A 19,681-nucleotide genomic window follows, 5' to 3' on the forward strand; every position below is an offset into this window, starting at 1 on the left:
CCAGAGCCTTCCTCTTTATATTGACACTAACACACACCATGGGGAAAGTACTTTTTCTCTTCATATTGGAGTGTGTGTTTCATAAATCTGATAGGTAGGGCTTGCCAGGCTCCAGAAATGGGAAGCAACAGCATGAGGCTTGGTTGTCCCAACAGAGTCCTGGAGGCACAGATCTGCAGGTGTGTCTTAACCCTAAAATCTCTAACAATCTGGTGCTCAGAAAAAGGTGCCCACCAGCAAGCCAGGGACACCTGATGCTTGCACACTCACCAGCCTCCCTCTGCTGGTCGGGTTTCTTGGTAATAACCTGAAACTGCACGATAATATCTAGGCCTGAGAGTCAACAGGCTGCTGCTTCTAGCTGTCTTGCCTTTGAATGGTCCTCAGTGCCGAGTAAGCTGCACAGCTAAGGTGGGGCTGCTGAGGCAAGAGCCAATTTAGGTGCAAGTTTCCTTACAACATAGACACAGTCGGTGGGCACCATCTCTAAGTTACAACACTAACAGAAAACCCTCGACTTGCTTGTATTTTTGTTGGTATGTTTTTTTGAGACAGAGTTTTGCTCTTGTTGCAGAGGCTGGAATGCAATGGCATGATCTCAGCTCACTGCAACCTCTGCCTCCTGGGTTCAAGTGATTCTCCTGCCTCAGCCTCCTGCATAGCTGGGATTACAGGTGCACACCACCACACCCAGCTAATTTTTGTATTTTTAGTAGAGATGGGGTTTCGCCATGTTGGCCAGGCGGGTCTTGAACTCATGACCTCAAATGATCTGCCTGTCTTGGCCTCTCAAAATACTGGGATTACAGGCATAAGCCACTGCTCCCGGTCCCCTGACTTGTTTTCTTAGTATAGTCAGTATCCATAAGGGATTGGTTCCAGGACTCTCTCAGACACCAAAATCTCAAGTCTCTGATATAAAATGGTATAGTGTTTGCATATAATCTATGCACATCCTCCTGTAGACTTTAGATCATCTCTAGATTTCCCAAGATACCCAAAGTCATGTAAATGCCACATAAATTATTTAGGAAATGACAAGAAAAATATCTGCACAAATTCAGTATATATTTTCCTCAAAATATTTTTTCTTTTTCTTTTTGAGACAGAGTCTCACTTACTCTGTTGCCCAGGCTGGAGTGCAGTGGTGTGATCTCAGCTCACTGCTCATACCTCAGCCTCCCGAGTAATTGGGACTACAGGCGTGCACCACCACACCTGGCTAATTTTTGGTATTTTTAGTAGAGATGGGGTTCTACTATGTTGGCCAGGCTGTTCTCAAACTCCTGACCTCAAGCGATCCACCCACTTCGGCCTCCCAAAGTGCTGGGATTACAGGTGAGCCACCGTGCCTGGCCACCCCCAAACATTTTCTATCTGTGGTTGGTTGAATCCGTGGATGCCAAACCCATGGATACAGAGGGCTAACTGGATAGCCACCTCTGCCATACCAAAATCTAGAGTTCTTTTTGTTTGTTTTTTTTTAGAGACAGGGTCTTGCTCTGTCACCCAGGCTGGAATACAGCAGTGTGAACACAGCTGACTTCAGGCTCAGCCTCCTGTGCTCAGGCAATCCTCCCACCTCAGCCTCCCAAGTAGCTGGGACAGGCATGTGCCACTACGTGTGGCTAATTTTTTAAATTTTTATATAGATGGGCTCTCACTATGTTGCCTAGACTAGTCTTGAACTCCTGGGCTCAAGCGATTCTACTGTCTTGGCATCCCAAAATGCTGGGATTATAGGTATAAGCCACCACGCCCAGTCAATTAATAACTCTTTGCATATTCCTAATTCTACCAATGAAAAGTAATATTGTAAACAGCCAAGTTAATTAACATGCTTAAGGGTCCAAGTGGCTCTGCCTGGTGCACTCTGCTTCATGAAGTTACTCAAACTTAATATTGGCTCTCTGGGGCCAAGGTCAGCACTTTCTTTGGAGATATTTGTGAAATATATAACATAATCACATATTTTATAAGAAATCTTTCCAGAGAAGAAACTTTTTAACATTCATTATATATTCTTTTTTTTTCTTAGAGACAAGGTCTCACTGTATCACTGAGGCTGGAGTGCAGTGGTGCAAACATGGCTTGCTGCAGCTTCGACCTCCTGGGCCCAAGCGATCCTCCTCCCTCAGCCTCCTGAGTAGCTGGGACTGCAGGTGTGTGACATCACACTCAGCTAATTTTTTTTTATTTTTTGTACAGATTAGGTCTCACTATGTTGCCCAGGCTAGTCTTGAACTCCTGTCCTTCAGTGATCCTCCCCCTCTATCTCCCAAAGCACTGGAATTACAGGTGTGAGCCAGTGCACCTGGCCTAATGTTCTTCTCCACTGAACACCTCAATGCGACATCCTATCATCTCCCTAACTTGTATTTCTCCTGAGTCGTGGAGCCTAGCACCTTGGTGTATTTAAGTCTACACGACATAGGAATCTTGCCTCCAACCCCGAACGAGAGAGCCTGGGCATGTGGTGTGCCTGGTTTGAATTCTGCTTACTCCCTGCCGTGTGCTTCCACGAGGCATGAATCTCAAAACAGGGGTGAGTGTAAACCTGAGCAGGGAGGGAAAGGAGGACCTAAATATCGGCAGCAGGGAGCAAAGAGGAGGAGAAGCAGGCTCCTTGAATTCACTGACCGTTCCTGCAGAGTATTTAAGATGAAGTTCTAAATTAATGATTCCATTCAGATTTACCCAGCTAAAACACAAGCTCTCTGGCACTTACAAAACAGAAACAGCCAACGTCCCCAGCTGAAGGAAAGACCTACTCTAGCTGTCACCTTGAGGGCCTCCACAGCTCCCATCTCCACAGTGGCCTCTGCCTGACAGAGGCCAGGGCTATCCCAGAGCGAGCCCCACCCTGGGGACTTACTGTGTTCCGGAAGGAGTGGCTGCGGATGGGGTCCTCTGCGGCCAGGGCAGCGCTGCTCAGCATGATGAAGACGAGGATGAGGTTGGTGAAGATGTGGTGGTTGATGAGCTTGTGGCAGCCTACGCGGATCCTGCAGGGAAAAGCCACTGCTTGGAAACAGTCCCAGATAGGGTGGAACACACTGGGTCCTTAAGAGTGTGGGGCCACTGCAGCAAGAGGCCAGGCAGAGGGCAGCTGTCTGCTGTGCCACCCACGCGCCCTGCCCGGCACACCGGAGCAACCTGTCCGTCAGCCTCACGAAGCCCACCAAAAGCAACCTGTGGACCGTGCGTGGTGTGTCAACTCTGTGCTGGGGGCGCCACACAGACCACTCTGCCAAGTCCTTGGAAGTGGGGCTTGTTGCCTTCCTCAAGATGGGGAAACTGAGGCTTAATAAGAGAATTCTAAAGTGACACTAGTAAGGACCAGGGGCAGAATCGATCCAGGTCTACATCACTGAAGTTTTTCCACTATGACAAGAAGCTCATCTGTTTATCTTCCCTGACTGAGAGAGGAAACTGAGGCCAGGCCTGCCCTCAACAGTTCACACAGAATGAGATGAATCCCGGGCTTGTCCTGCAGGTGCAACGTCATACTAATTATAGTGGCCTGCAGTAACTGAGGCTTCAGGACATCTCTGGCTGTCTGCAGATTTTGTAACAGATGTTATTATTATTTTTTTAAACTTTGGAGTTGACCCACAAGCAGTCCTCAGAAAGTGAAGGTTGCAGCATCATTTGCTAACATACAAGGATCTCATGGCCCAGCATGAGAGTTCTCACCAAGTCCTGTGGTCTCGTGAAGCAAAGGAGGGTGGCTCATGCCTGACACCTGGGCTCAAACGATGGCTCTCTGGGCCATCAGAACCTCGCTGCTGTCCTCAATGTGCCCTGCGCCTGTTTGCAACTGGTTATCCATACCCTCAATGTTTGACTTTAGAATTTAAACATATACATATACACATGTATGTATTTATATATGTATATGTACATATATGTGTATACATAAAACATGTATATGTTTAAATTGTAAAGTATATGTGTGTATATATGTATATATAAAATATGTATGTATATGTTTAAATTCTAAAGTATATATGTGTGTATATGTATATATACCTATCTGTATTCCTGTATTCTATAAGAGGATTATAGATAGATAGGTTTTCCTTGGAAAAGATTTTTTCCACTTTCAAACTGGAGTCAACCCTATGTAAGGTGACCCCTCACTTCAAGTCCTCCCTTTTGGGCCTATTTAATGCTGGGCGTACCCCCCAGAGGACCTGAAGGTGGTTAGCAGTTGAGTCTGGAGAAGAACTTCCAAGCTAGTGAGGGCAGGAGTGCTTTGCAGCTTTGGGTGAAAATAAATCCATTCCCTCAACATATATATATATATGTATACACACACACACACACACACACACACACACACACACACACACAAACAAGGGGCTGTAGGTGTCAGCAATATCAGTTTAAAAACCTTTTTTTTTTAAAGGACACCCAAACAGTGGTGAGCTGTAAAAGCTACCATCACATCTTCATATCTCTGAGGACGCCAGCAGGCCTTGCTTCCCACCTGTGTCTCCCTAGGGCCAATGAATTATACAGAGTTGTTCTCTGACAGCCAAGAACTACTTCTGCAATTCTAGAAACCTTTCCAGGAGCCATTTATTTCCCCTGGCATTCCACTCAGTCCCAGATGATTTAAAACCTAGAAACTAGCTAGTAAATAAACGTCTTCCTCTTATAGTACTTGTGAGTCATTACCCTGTTCCTTGTGAGCACCTTATCATTTTAACATGAGAAGTGCTATTTTAAGTAGACGATCATAGAGCTGAACTGAATACTTACAACCTATAAAATATCACTGTGCAATATGACTTTATGAAGATAAAACTCAACTGGGAAAACTGATCAACGAAATGGGGGATCTATGAGGATGAGGATGCTATGCAGACCTTGGTCACAAAAATTCTCATCCCACAAGGCATCCTAACAGAACATCCACTCATTAGGAAAAATTTCCATGGCTGGCCGAAGCATTGAACACCAGAGCAGTGGGCTCCAACTGGAATATGCTGGGGTGGACAAGGCTTTCCCCATTGCTGTCCCCATGCAGGGGTGAAGGCAGAGAGGAGAATCTAGAATGGAGCTCCTCCCAGGACCTGGCCACACCCCTGTGGGAAGGAGGCAGCTAGGAAGAGATGAGCTGAGGGCAAGAGCAACAGTGGAGGAGAGAGGGGTTGGAGGGGACTTGGGTGAGGGCGCCAGGGACACTCAGGTTCAGAAAGGGCTGTGAACCACTTCCTCTCACCCCCACCCGAGCCACCCTCAAGCAACCTGTAGGGTCACTGGCAAGAGGCAGCCGTGAGAGACTAGAAGGGGAGTATTTACGGGTTGGTCTTGCTAAGAATGAAGAAAGCGCTCCCTTCAGGGATGGGGGCAATTTTTTCCTTCATGTTCAACTCCGAGATCCTTCGAGGACGGGGTCCGGCAGGAACCTCAGGTTCATCCTCCTCCTCTTCCTCTTCCTCTTCCCCTACTTTAAATGAAATACTTTTTTTATAGGCATGAAATAAAGACTACATATGGGTTTGAATTATTCTTAATTTCACATGCAAATTTGGCTTAAACTTTAACAACATCTACCTGCTTACATGAATCAAAACCCTCCTGCTCCTTCATAATATGGACTGAGTGTGTGTTGCAGGGGTGGGAGGTGCTGAGAAGTGTCTCTGTCTGGTGAGCGTGTTTAGTTTGTGGGAATGATGAGATTCCCACTGGGGTAAGATCTGACCACAGATGAAAGGTGGTGGTGCTGAGATTCTCACTGCCAACCTCCCAACACCTGGCTGTTTCCCCAGTAACCTCCTCACTCAGACTAAACTGAGAAACTGTGTGGGACTTTCAGTCTCAATCAGCTCCTAGGCTCCCAACTCCACAGTCCCACCCATATCAGCCAATAAATGTGCCAGTCAAATATAAAAGCGTCAGGTGAGCGCTAACACCCAGGGGCCTCCTGGACCAGTCTCCTAGCAGAAGCTGGGACTGCCCTGACCCACCTGCACTTTCCCTCCCCATCACCTGGAATTTGGGTAACACATGCTGCCTGTGACCATGGGAAAAAGGGAAGCTAACTGGCCCCACGGCCTTGGTGGCCTCAGCAGCTCATGTGCACGCTGCTGGGCTGGCTGGCCGCAGACTCAGCAGGTGGTCACAAAGCAGTAGCAAAGACACACAGCAAAGCCAGCGTCTCCAGCCTCCGCCACCATACCTGGCACATCGCAAGGCGGGTAGGGGTCCTTGTCTTCATCCTCTTCTCTATAGTCATCAATCGTAACCTAGGATGACAAAGACGTCTTGGGAGGAGGGGAGACTGACTTAAATGCACTTCAGAGAGGAAAAGTCACCCTGGTGGTCCAGCATAGGGCATGGATTCCTCCCCAAAGTTGCATCTGTATTTGAGTGTGCAGGGACAGGCAGATGCCCCCAGATGGTGATTCTGCTTCAGACAGAAGGCCTGAGGGCAGGTGAGGAGAAAGCTGAGCCCTGACCCAGTCGTGGTTAGCCAGCACCATTCAGGGCTCTGTCCTTGCCCTGTGCCAGCACATTCACTCATACCATGTGATAACGCATCTCATACTCCTGTCTTTCTGCCAGACTGTGAGCCCCATGAAGGCAGGGACCTGTCTTCTTCATTCCTGAATCCTCAGTGTCTGACACATGATAGCCACTCAGTAAGCATTTATCAACTCGATGAACAAAGAAAGAACAAAACAACCAGCGCTGTCATAAATGGGATTCAGTTTGACAGTATAGCCCTGAGGCCACCTGATCCTGGGATTATCTCTGGAAACAGACATCTATTAAAAATCCGTGATTTTCATACCCACTCAGAAGACGCTAATGTGATCCTGACCACAGGTCAGGTCTGACTGCACAATTCCAATAAAGAAAACAGAAGTGGTCAAACTAGTCAAAGCTTTATCATATTGGTTTTCTGGTGAAATATCAGTGAACACAACTAACTGCCTAAATTCAACCAGAATCCCCCTGGGAAGCCAGGGTCTATATGGTGTGCCATATTCTTCACACCAAAATATTACAAGAATGATACACGAGACACTTCCACAGTGTAAATGGTACATGTATGGAGATCAAGAGGATCATTTTGAAACAAAAAGGGAAGAAATATCTTAGAATACATACCTTGTTGTCACTGTTGGCTATCTGGTTGACTTCTGGTTTGTTGTTCTTTTTATTTTCTAGGCTCTCTTTTCTAAAGAGAAGAGAAAAGAGCACAAGAAACCAAATAACCATGTTACTCTGTATAAAAATGCTAATCAGGATTCTGAATCAACAATGCTCCAATGAAGGACAGAATTTAATTAGAAACAACACTAACCACAAGAGCCTAGCACAATCCAAACTCAGAGCTTCCTGGTAATCTCAATGCGATGGATTCATTACACAGATCATCTTATTAAAATTCTCATCTGAGAGCTAATCAGCATTGAATGCATCATTTATTTTATGACGCCAAAATTAACTGCAGTGATTCTTTAAGCATGGGGACACGTGACTCCCACTCTCAGCCCCAAGGGATGAGAGCCAAGAGCCTGGCTTCTGCCCAAAATTCCATCCGTTTTGGTCTGCAGTGCATGGTCAACCATGATCCACAAAGCAGCAACCTGGGGGCTGCAGCTGCTGTGACGCGGGGGTGAGCCTGGCAGGCTGCAGCTGTTGCAGGGCTCCCAACACAGCCCCTGGACAAACACGTCAGGGGAAAACAGGGTTACCTTGCAATCTTTTTCCTCTCCTTTTCTTCCGCTTCTTCTTTCTGAGCAGTGTTCAAACTTTCAGCATCAGCCAAATTGTCTACAGCGATGGCCAAGAAGACATTCAGTAGAATATCTAATTTGAACTTTTTAAGGGCACAACACACTACTAAATGCAACTACATGAGGCCATCAATGGCAAAGCCACACACCTCTGCATCCTGGGAGGCTGGTAGTAAGTGACTGTCCCAAGTGTTACACTCACACAGCAAAACTAGAGTACCAGAGCCCTGCTTTTCAAACAAAACAAAACAAAAACAAAACAAAACAAAAAGTAAAAACCTGTAAAAGGACAGTCTACAGAAGTAAAATTAAGATTCACTAAAACCCATGAAAACCCACTAATTTCAACCTTTCTCTGTGTGTGTGTGTGTGTGTGTGTGTCCAAACATCTATGTATCTATAGCTATGTTATACATTATATAAAACAATATATAAACATGGTATAATTAAAAAGTAGTTTGGGTTTTTTTTTTAAACACATACTACAACTACAACATATATATTCAGGGGAGTGCTTTCCAAAATAGACCACTTCAAAGGTTGCAAGTTATTCAAATGATGATCCTGTTGCACAAGACAGTATGAGACTTTCTCATTTGAAATAACCTTCAGAGTCTACAGATAACTCATTTATTCCTTCACTCCACAAACACTGACTGACTATAATGTGTCTGACTTACTGCCACCTGGTGCTGGACTATTGTGAATAGTCTCACTGCAGCTCAATCTTTGATCACTGTACCTGAACTTGATTTTTGCCCTCTCCAACCCAGGACAAATTGCTTCCTAAGGCTCATTGCAGTTCCAGTTAAAAAACACAATAAAAGGTTAGGTGACTGAACAAATTATCGTATTTTTTCACTGTTACTGTAATGTTGTATACATGGCTTTCTTGAATGTTTTTGTTTTTAACAAGTATTCCGAACAACACTCCTAAATCAGAAGATGCCTGTTTCTTACCCACTAGCAGTGAAGCATGTTTTTGAGAAGCACAGGGATGAGAGGGCAGTAAGTGAGAAGGCCCCCTTCTGTGACAAATACTTCTCTCTGCCTGATACCTGGCCATCTGCAGGCAAAACTGCAGGAGCCCAGAGACCCTGAGACGGGAGCAGCATAGCACTGTCCCATACGCCCTGTGCAATCTGTTGTCTCGGATAGGTTGCTGAACATGTAAACCAACATAACCTAACAAGGAACAGATGATGAAATCTCTGTGAGGGAATAGCATGCCTGACTAATCTATTCAAGGTTTTAAAGAGGAGAGAAACATAAGTGAATTACATTAAGACTCAAAAAGCCTTTGATATGCTGGCCTATTTTTTAACTGGAGCTGCAATGAGCCTCAGGAAGCAATTTGTCCTGGACTGAAGATGGCTTGGTAACATGAGCATTCCTCTGCTAGGCCTGGGGTAATGGTAACTCAGACAGGGGCTAGTGATGAGACTAGCTGTACAGAGTATTCCCTCCATGATCTCAGTGAAGAAACAATAATCTCTCTAGTCTTGCCATGACACTCAACTCCTTTGGGTAGTGGAAAGCAAATCCAGAGTGATGAGCCACAGGAAGATCTTACAAGCTTGTAACAACTTCCCAGAGCAAAATCCATCATCTGCATTGGGAGGCATTACTCAGACCCTCCTAAAGAGTGGCATGCTCTGGAATTCATCCAAAAAGATCTACCAAGCACCTCCAATGTGCCAGGCACTGTTGTGGGTGCTGAGGGCACAGGAAGAAACACCACACACTGGAATGTCTACTCTAGTTGGGGAAGACAGAGCATAAGCAGCTCCCTAAGCAGCTCTGATACAGTGACATGTGCTATAAAGAAAACAACATGCAACCACAGACAAGCACCAGGGAATACTTCTCCGCAGATTTAAGTCCAGGATGTTGCTGTGGCCTCAAGAGTCAACCATAGGACAGCAGAAAAAGAAAATAATCACCTTTCATTTACCAAGGGCCAACTATGTGCAAGATCCTGTACTCTATTGAGAGATGTGAATAAAAAAGATTCCTGACTCAAGAAGTTTATCCATCTAGTTAGGGAGATGGAGGAATGCCCACTCAAAATTCCAGTAGACAGGCCAGGCACTGTGGCTCACACCTGTAATCCCAGCACTTTGGGAGGCCAAGGCGGGCGGATCACCTGAGGTCAGGAGTTTTAGACTGGCCTGGTTAACATGGAGAAACCCCATCTCTACTAAAAACACAAAAATTAGCTGGGCATGATGGTGCACACATGTAATCCCGGCTACTCAGGAGGCTGAGGCACGAGAATCACTTGAACCCAGGAGGCAGAGGTTGCAGAGAGCCGAGATTGCACCACTGCACTCCATCCAGCCTGCATGACAGAGTGAGACTCCTTCTAAAAAATAAATAAATAAATAAATAAAAATCCAGTAGACAGAAGAACCTACAGGCAGTAAGAGACGTGGATAAAATCTGAGGGGGAGCTCAGAGGTAGAAGAACCTTCTCTGGGTGGGAGACAGGGCAGGGGTGGCTCTGGTGGAGGGGGCCTTAGAGCTGAGTCAAGGGACTACAAGGATGTGTATGTGTTGAGATGGGGTTTTCATAAAGTACCTTATAGCACAAAGCACTGTCCTTGTAGAAAAGGGGGCAGGTTTGCACTGAGGTTACCACACTGAAGCAAATTTATCAGTGAGCCAAACAAGATAAAGGAGAAAACACCTACAGAGATCTGGGCCACCTTAGAAGAATTCAGATTAGGACCTTTTAAAACGGAAGGGTGAAGACCCAGATGTAGTATCTTGAGTGTGTACGTCGTTCATGCATCAAACATTCATTAAAGGCCTCTGTGTACCAGGTCTGGTGCTAGGCATGGAGGACCTGGAGATAAAATATCGAGAACCAAAGGCTACAGGATCAGGAAGGGTCTGAATGAGGTAAATACAGATCCAAGGGCCAATTCCAGAAGTCTAGGATTAGAGAGTGCCTCTTGACAGGGAAAACGGGTAAAGTAAGGCAGAGAGAAGTTATGCAGCATGATTTAGCAGCTAGCCAATGGATACTTGATCCCCAAAGATGGACAGATCAGCAAAGTGAAATTAGCCCAGGGGAGCACAGATCAGTCCACAAAGATGGCTCCCATCAGTCATGAAGGGTCTTAGGAAGTCACAGATGGACCCTAAGCTCCCAATAATGATAACATAAAGAACCACCTGGCCTTGCGCTCAGCCATCCCTCGGGACCTGTACAGGAGACATGATGCCAAACTGAGTGACCTCTGGGACCAGTACGTGTGCTGTCTCATGCTCCTTCCCTGGGCTTGCTTCTCTTAGCCAGAGCACATCCCTCAAAGTCTCTCTGGAATTCTGCTTACAGGACGCTGTCCCCCAGCAGCATGGAAGAAAAGCAGATATTGAGCTAATAAGGTAAAGGCATTCACCTCCCTGCCACAACTACTACCACCACCATCACCACAGAGAAATGCAGAGGAAGAAAAACAAAACCAGATAACGACGGCAACAACAAAGCCTGGTCGGCTTGAAGGATACAGTTACCACAAATGAAGAGGATGATGAAGTAGATGCAGACAATCATTCCTGAAGAGGACGGGCCCCCGTAAGCCATGATGCCATCGTACATCACAGCGTTCCAGTCTTCACCTGTCAGGATCTGAGAAGCCAAACTGGTATCAGCCAGCAGGTGGATTCACAAATTGCAGTCGCTCTCTTAGAGTCCCTCGATGGCTGCCTAGATCTGGTTTAAGCTGCCTTTCACAGTCCAGTTTGCACTGAACAAATCCATCTGTTATCCCATGGAATTTCTAAAACATTGTTTTTTAACTACACAAATAGATAATTCTTTGAGTGAAAAAAAAAATCTTATTATTAAGACTTATGTGTTTGTTTGTTTGTTTGTTTCTTTGTTTTTTGAGATAGAGTCTCGCTCTATTGCCAGGCTGGAGTGCAGTGGCTTGATCTCGGCTTACTGCAACCTCCACCTCCCCGGTTCAAGTGACTCTCCTGCCTCAGCCTTTTAAGTAGCTGGGATTACAGGTGACCACCACCACACTCGGCTAATTTTTATATTTTTAGTAGAGATAGTGTTACACCACGTTGGCCAGGCTGGTCTTGAACTCCTGACCTCAAGTGTTCCGCCCACCTCAGCCTCCCAAAGTGCTGGGATTACAGGCGTGAGCCACCTCACCCAGCCAAGATTTATGTGCTTTTTGATTACACCCCAGCCCAGTTTTAGTCCCTTCCCCAGAAAGCATCCTCTTTCTGTGTCTCTCTGGAACCTTCAACTACAGATTTAAACATGTTTACATAGAAAGAAAACAAGCAGTAGGTGTCTTCTCTGAGTTTTCAGACATAAAGGATATCATGCTATGCAAAGTTTTCTGCAACTGGCTTGTTTTTTCATTCAACAACATACTCTGGAGACCTTCTGTGTCAGAAGGTGCATCTCATTCTTTTAACTGCTGCATAGCATTCCACATAGTCCATCAACTGTGGAAATGGATAATTATACCTATGAAATTACAGAAGCAGGAAATTCTAAATGTCTGATGTAAATTTACAAAACTACCTCAAGAGTAGATATCACCAATGACCTGAAATTTAATCTCCTCTACTGATCATATTTGATAATTCAATCCATGATGAAATAGAATCAGATGAATAAGAACAGTAATGAAAAAAAATGCTATCTTCCGACGACAGAGAGAGCTCCTTTATCTTCAATCTGGACTAGATATTTTTAAAATTTAAACTGTTATGGATCACAACCAAACAAAAATGGGCAAATGATTTGAAAAGATAAAGTAATTCACAGAAAAGGCACTATTGATGGCTCTGAGTCATATGAAAAGACGTTCGACCTCACTCCTGATAAGAGGAGCATCTGTTAAAAGTACAATGAAATGCCGTTTTCACCTATCTGATGGGCATCCCAAAGCATGCTCTCCACTGAGGGGAGAGGCAGTGAGGCAATGGGCAGTGTGAAGAGAATGAGCTAATACAACCATAAGGAGAGCACTTGGGCAAGGGTGTCAACATTTAAAATGGACACACCCTCTAAAGCAGCAATTCCATCTCTGGGAGTTTATCCCACAGATCTATAGCCAACACATGTGCCCTCTGATGCGTGTTCAGGGTCACCTACTGGAGCCCTGTTTATGTGGGCTAAGACCAGACAGAACTCAATGCTTGTCAGCAAGGGACTGGTCACATGAACAATGGCACATCTACCACCGTATGGATGCAGTGTTTCAAAGGATGGGCAGCCTTTTATGGACCAAGCAGGAAGGCTCTTGAGGACACTCGAAGTGATAAAAGCAACATGTAAAACAGCACGTAGAGTGAGCTCCTGTCTGTGGAAAGTCACCTATAGGTAGCTTAACTGAGTTGTAGCTATCAGAAAATGCAGATCTAAGAATTCACAAGAAACTGTTTAATGGTGGTTGCTTCCTAGAAGAGGAAATTTGTGGCTGGCTGGGAGAATTATTATTCATTTGTAACATTAGAATTTTGTGCCATATGCATGCATTACCAAAAAAAAAAAAAAAAGACACCAGTTTCTCTGAAAGAAATTTTTTTTAAAAAAAGAATGACTGGTTAGCAGCCAAAATTTAAGTATAATTCAAACAACAAAACTATGGCTTACAGCAGATTATATATACCTCAAAATGACCAAGTGGGAGAGAATTGTCCAGATCATTCCCTTTGGTCTCTGAATTTCTTCAGAAATGGGTAAGTGACTCATCCACAGCAGAGAGCTGGGCATGGAAAGGCCACCACGGGACCCAGCTGTCTGCTGCCTTTCCTCTCTGGCAAGGCTCTGCAGCTCACATCACACAGGAAAAGCAATGAGGACAGGTGCGTCTTTTAAACTTATCCATCAGACCCTGTCCAAGGAGGAGGGTTTTGAGCACCTCAGCTTAGAGTCAGGGGAGCATGTGCTGCTGCTCTGAGCAGCAGAGCCATCGGTGTCTCTCTGCAACCACCGCTCCCTTCTCAGCTACTGCCTGCAGAGGCCCCATAGGACAGGCACCCTCAGAATCTGTGTGTCCTCACTGCATCCCAGGAGGACAGAAGGGGCCAATGGCTGTCACAGTTCCTACCACTCTGATTCCTCCAACTACACACCAAAGCATGGAGGCATGAGAATTCACTTCTTGTGTAAATCTATTATAACTAGTTTATCAACTGGCGTGCCATCAAAAAGTACAAAAGAAAAAAAGAATTTTAGAGTCTATTTCAAAGAAACCTCACAAAATCAATCAAAAAGTTTTCTGGGAAAGAGCTTGAGTGTGAAAAAATGGTTTTTTTGGTTTATTATTTTGTAATGTAGCTAGAAGTCTTTTAAAAAATTACATCACATAAGATAGATAGCTGGAGGATGATGCAGAATAAATAACTTAAATGGCACAAAATTTACCAGGCTATTAGGGCAGAGATGAACAAAAATGGAGTCCTTTTGTCTTCCTGAGTGTGAGCAGACAAGAAGGCAGAGGAGTTTTAGCTGCTGCTCACGAAGTGCTTTTCGGGGAATGGAGGGAGGACTCACCTGGAACACTGTGAGAAGTGCTTGAGGGAAATTGTCAAAGGTGCTCCGCTTGGTTTGCGTTTCATCAAAATTAAACTTGCCGCCAAACAGCTGCATCCCAAGCAAGGAAAAGATGATAATGAAGAGAAAAAGCAGAAGCAACAGCGAAGCGATGGACTTCATGGAGTTTAACAAGGATGCCACTAAGTTGCTCAGGGAAGTCCAGTGCCTATAAGTCAAGATGAGGGTGTCAGCTCAGAACACCCATGCGGGACAGAGCAGAACATCACCTGCCCGGGGATGTGACTGGTCGCCACCTCATGTTCATAAAACATTTGCAGTGGGACCCACATTTCCTTACCTGGTCACTTTGAAGATTCTTAAGAGGCGCACACACCGAAACACAGAGATCCCCAGGGGAGACATGATTTCCAGTTCCACCAAGATCGTCTCAGTGATTCCACCACACACCACGAAGCAATCAAACCGGTTGAAAAGAGAGACGAAATATGCTTGGAGGCCCAAGCTGTACATTTTTACCAGCATCTCGCAGGTGAACAGAGCCAAGAGGACTTTGTTGGCAATATCTGGAAAGACAAAGGGGCACCCATCCTCAGGGTCTCCCGCAAGACACCCAGACTGCTCCTGCCCCTCACAACTCCCTCCCTATCAGGCCCCACAGGAAATACGCCAATACCTTGTCTCTCTCTTCACTACCTCACTCAGGACAGAAACGTGACCTTCATGTGGACAGTCTGTCCACCAGGCTCTGGTCCTGCTTCTGCTACTAGCTAGGTGTGTGACTCTGGAGGAGTTACTTGATTTCTCCACGTCTCAGTGTCACTGATGACAAAATGGGAAGGGGCAGCTTATCACATAATCTCTGACGCCTTCCAGCCCTAAAAGCCTATGATTCTGCGTTGACACCATCAGGTTATACATATTTTTTCATTCAATCACACAGAAAAGACCTGTCTGAATTCGTTTATGGCACGACGATATCAGAAGCAGTCACCTATTAATGTCATTTCTAACAGCTGAAAATATCACCAAGCAGGCTGGAGAGGTAGAGGGAAACGGGTTTGACTGGATGAAAGGAAGGACTTTTCAAAGGCTCAGAACTGTCGAACTAGAATGGGCTGTCTCTAGGGATGGGTGTCCCACACCCCAGTGCTGGAGCATTCAAAGCAGGGGAACCAAAACCATTTGCCAGAAGTACTATCGGGGAAAATGAAGCTTCCCTGATGAGGGCAGGGAGGAGGGATTATGAGGTCCCTTCCAGCTCCAAGAATTCTTGGTCCTAGGGTGGCTCAGGGTTAGGACAATTAGATGCTCGGCATTAAGTGGCTCCAAGGTGCTTCACCACGCAGCACAGACGGCACCCTCGCTCTGGTAGTTGTTGTGTCTGGATGGTTCTACCAAGTTTGTCCTCACTAGAAATGTTCCAATACTTCATCATGCAGCGATCAGATAAGACCAAATGGCAGTTGGACAGCCACAGAAATCTCTAGTTCAGAACAAAAAAGGAATGGCCTCTGCTTGTACCTTGAATCTGTGTCAACCAATCTGGCTGATTGTAGTGCTCAGAGGAAATGGTTAAGGTGTTCAGAAACACCAGGACGATAACCAGCCAGTAAAACGTGACAGACTTCACGGCAGCCCTACATCTTCTGCGATTGAATCGGTTCCAGCGACGCCAGCGTCGGCTAAAAGACAAGCAAACATTACTACATAGATGACAGATACAGCATCTGAGTATCCAATAAATATGATTGAGAGATAATTTGGCTTTCACTCTGGAGGTCCAGATTGGGGTGGGAGTGCAGGAAAGAAAGATGAGCACAAATGGCACAGAAATTAACAGACTTCATAATAAAAATTATGTTGGTCTTAAAATGCGACTTTTAAAAGTATAATCTTGACTTGATCATGCTATCAGTCCTTCCTTATGGCTTATAGACAACTCCAGAATCTGTCATATGCAGCCCTTAAGTGGGTTAGAAAATCTAGATATTCATAGATTCACGTGCAGATGCAAAACTACACTTGCACACATATGCAGTTCCTATATCCACCATATGGGACGTGGATCTGCTCATGCAATCAGTGCAGAGAGCCACTTCGCTTATTATACACATCTCTTGCAGCATCTCAATCACCATACAGAGTTTACCAGGCAGCAAAGTGCTACAAAGCTAGTTTTGTTTTTTTTAAAGGGAAGCTTTTCAATCCTTTCTTAAATCTCTGAGGTTCCTCCAGAGCCTGGCAGAGTTGTCAAAGCTGAGTAGGACATGAATCTTCATACTGAGTCATCAGGTGCCCTTTCTAACTAGTGATGCTCAAAATATACCTTTAGGAGAAGAGCCAATATTGAATCGTGTTTTCATAAAAATAAAATGAGCTCAGCCAAACAGACAAGTAGCATGTCCTCCACCTACCTTCAGTTCCTGATTGTGATTAGAGAAAATATTCTCTCCTTTAGCCTGTCTCCTTCTAGAAAACCTTCCCTGCCACAAAGGGATGGTTTGGTAAAGTGTGCCGTGAGCTGCAGCTCAGCGACCCAGATCCCATGAAAAGGTCAGCCAATTGGTAAAGTCAGTCCTCTCCAGGCTGCGCTGCCTCACTAACGACAATGGGGTACTTCCTCTGGGGGCCTGAGTCAAGAGGAATCTCCAGGCTACCCAAGCTGCAGCCCTGGCTGACTCAGCTGTGTTGCTAGGCAAAAAGAAAATCTGTAAACCAGGAAGTGAGCAGAGAAAGAGTTGTGCCAACTCTTTACCAAAACCTGGATCAAGTAAGGTGTATTTTATTGTTACTCTTGCTGTGCAAGTTCCAATGGAAAGAGCAGCTTCTAACATGTTGGCCAGCGTGGAAAAACTCTACTAAGGACACTAAAGACTGTCCTGCTCATAGCTGGGTTTCTCCTGGGATGCATAACTCAGCAGACACAAACTGGTACTCCATCATACTGGTGAACCACAGTGTGTCTACCCATTCACATTTGATGGACCTTTGGGTTATTTCCAGCTTGGGGTAAGTATGAATAAAACTGGTACAAACATTCATGTTACAACTTTGTTCGTAGGCATATATCTTCATTTCTCTTATACAAACACCTTAGAAGCGGGATGGCTGGGCCAAATAAACACGGTAAATATATGTTTAAACTTTATGAGGAACTACCAAACTATTTTTTTAATGGCTGTGTCATTTGACATGTCCACCAACACTGTATGAAAGTTCCCACCAGTCAGCATCCTTGTCAGAACCTGGCATTGTCAGATATTTAAATCTGATTCACTCTAATAGGTGTGTAGTGGTATCTAACTGTGATTTTAATGTGCATTTTTGTAACAACTGATGGTCATTTCATGTGCTTATCTGCCATCCACATCTCTTCTCTGGTGTAATGCCTATTAAAAATTTTGCCCATTTTTTATTGGGTTTTTCTATTATTGACACTCTTCTTTATGTATTAATCTTTATATATATGGGATACCAGTCCTTTATCAAATATGCTTTGTAAATATTTTTCTCCAAGTCTGAAGCTTACCTTTTTCTTTTCTTTTGAAGAACAGAAGATTAATTTTGACAAAGACCAATTTATCTGTTTGTTTTCTGTTACAGAAAGTATACTGGGTGTTGTATCTTAAGAAACCTTTGCCTAACTCAAGATCACAAAGACTTTCTCCTATGTTTTCTTTCTGGAATGTTCATGATTTTATATTTTATATTTAGGTCTTTGTATATTTTAAGTTAGTGTTTATATATAGTAGGAAAATGTTTTTGTTGAAAAATAACACTCAGATGAAAAAGTACACTAATCATAGGTATACGGTTCAATGAGTTTTACCAACTGAACACGTAACCCGCATGCACATCAAGAAATGCTAGTACTTTGGGAGACTTCTTGAACTCCCTTTCTATGGAAAGCTTTTGAGCAGAAAAGTGACAAGCAGCAGCTCTCTTAGGAAAATGACTCAGAGAACAAGGAGGATTATTGGGGAGGCAAAACTCATTACTGGATCTTATTGGTTTGTTTTGAGGGAGATCTTTGGCACCTATTACACTGCCCCCAAAGGCAGGCTCATAGGATTCATTGACTGACTGCAATTCGGTATCAATGTTATAACCCACAGAGGAAAACTCAAGTCCAGAGCAATTCTACGTAAAATTCAGAAGTGAGAACATACAAAGGCAACACACAGGCTAACAAAGAAACAGAAAGAAGATACTGACCTGAGTTTGGATTTTGAGATGGCTTGACTGAAAGAAAGACAAAAAGTGTTAAGATTCTGGTTCCGAGGGCTTGAGCACACACTCCCCATCATTTCAGCTGAGATATCATAAAAGCCATGCATACAGCCTGGACTTAGCACCCCTGGTTACCACAGCGCCAGCGGGGGCAAGGCCAGAGCAGAAATCAGGATGCTGCCAGGACCAGAGGAGCAGACCGAGCACCCTCGAGGCCCAGGTCAAGGAAGACTCGGCCAGATTCCCTGCAGGCCCTGGCAGCAGGCAGTGATGCAGGGGCCAAAATGAAGGCAGCAGAGTCTCTCCTGCCACTCATCTTGACAGCAGCATTTGCTGCTACTACCGCAGAGGGAGCACTGCACTAGGAGTCCCAGTGCTGCCATTCTCCCACTGGGTAAGTATGGGAAAGCAGCAGGTCTTGGGCCTCAGCGTTCTCATCTGTAAAATGGGTATGACAAACCCATTCTCTGTCTGCTTCATGATGTCTCAGAGAGGGCAGAGCAAGAGAATGGAGGCGAAATCACTTCACAAATGGTTGCATATTCTGCCCATAACACATCATTTTTATGAAACTCTGCCAAGAGTAAGATTGAGTTCTCTTAAAAATGACACCTGCACTTTACAGAGATAAGACCTGAAGGATACCAGCAAGAAGCAAACAAAACCAAACCGCACAGTGCTCCCCCATGGCAGGCAGTGCCCAGCACATTCTGCACTGCTGGTCCCCCCCCAGCCCCCACCGCCAGCTGCCACAGCCCAAATCATCTAGAAAAAAGCCAGTGAGTGTTAATGCAATGGTGCCTTCCATCATGAGGAGAGGCTGGTGCAGGGCTCCAGGGAAAAAGTGCCAGGCACCAAGAAGGCAGGGCCTCGTCATCCAACTGCCAGGCCTGAGGTTAGGAAGGTCCCATGAGCAAAGGAAAACTTAAATACGTAGCACATTCTAGTCAGCAGCTCTGCCACAGAAGCTCTTCTTCAAAAGCACAAATGCCAAACCCAGGCTGGAATGAGAATCAGGCCTTTACCCCCACCGCCGACACCCAGAGGGCCCCGCCTTGGCTGCGCCTCTTCGTCTCCACCAGCACCTAATGGACACAGCAGGTGGCCGGGTTAACCACCACATTCTTCACGGGCTCTACTTACAGGAAGAGGCATGTGA

The 19,681-nt window shown here is 45.1% G+C and overlaps 1 protein-coding gene across 4 annotated transcripts in view; it reads right to left on the bottom strand.

The window, feature by feature from the left end:
- Positions 1-19,681, bottom strand: part of CACNA1D (calcium voltage-gated channel subunit alpha1 D) — a 330,171-nt gene that overhangs the window by 78,872 nt on the left and 231,618 nt on the right. For 2 of the 4 annotated variants that reach the window (XM_054483847.1, XM_054483845.2), the window contains exons 11-21: positions 19,548-19,607; positions 18,508-18,534; positions 15,814-15,974; positions 14,630-14,855; positions 14,290-14,497; positions 11,274-11,394; positions 7,716-7,830; positions 7,126-7,195; positions 6,191-6,257; positions 5,311-5,458; positions 2,876-3,005 (exon numbers count right to left, since the gene is read on the bottom strand). In XM_054483847.1, the coding sequence (XP_054339822.1) occupies positions 2,876-3,005; positions 5,311-5,458; positions 6,191-6,257; positions 7,126-7,195; positions 7,716-7,830; positions 11,274-11,394; positions 14,290-14,497; positions 14,630-14,855; positions 15,814-15,974; positions 18,508-18,534; positions 19,548-19,607 (1,333 nt within the window). The remainder of the gene's footprint in view (positions 1-2,875; positions 3,006-5,310; positions 5,459-6,190; positions 6,258-7,125; positions 7,196-7,715; positions 7,831-11,273; positions 11,395-14,289; positions 14,498-14,629; positions 14,856-15,813; positions 15,975-18,507; positions 18,535-19,547; positions 19,608-19,681) is intronic. The other 2 variants (XM_054483848.2, XM_054483846.2) reach the window with 1 other exon arrangement.

The sequence above is a fragment of the Pongo pygmaeus genome, chromosome 2, assembly GCF_028885625.2.
Source record: "Pongo pygmaeus isolate AG05252 chromosome 2, NHGRI_mPonPyg2-v2.0_pri, whole genome shotgun sequence".
In the NCBI taxonomy this organism is placed as follows: domain Eukaryota; kingdom Metazoa; phylum Chordata; class Mammalia; order Primates; family Hominidae; genus Pongo; species Pongo pygmaeus.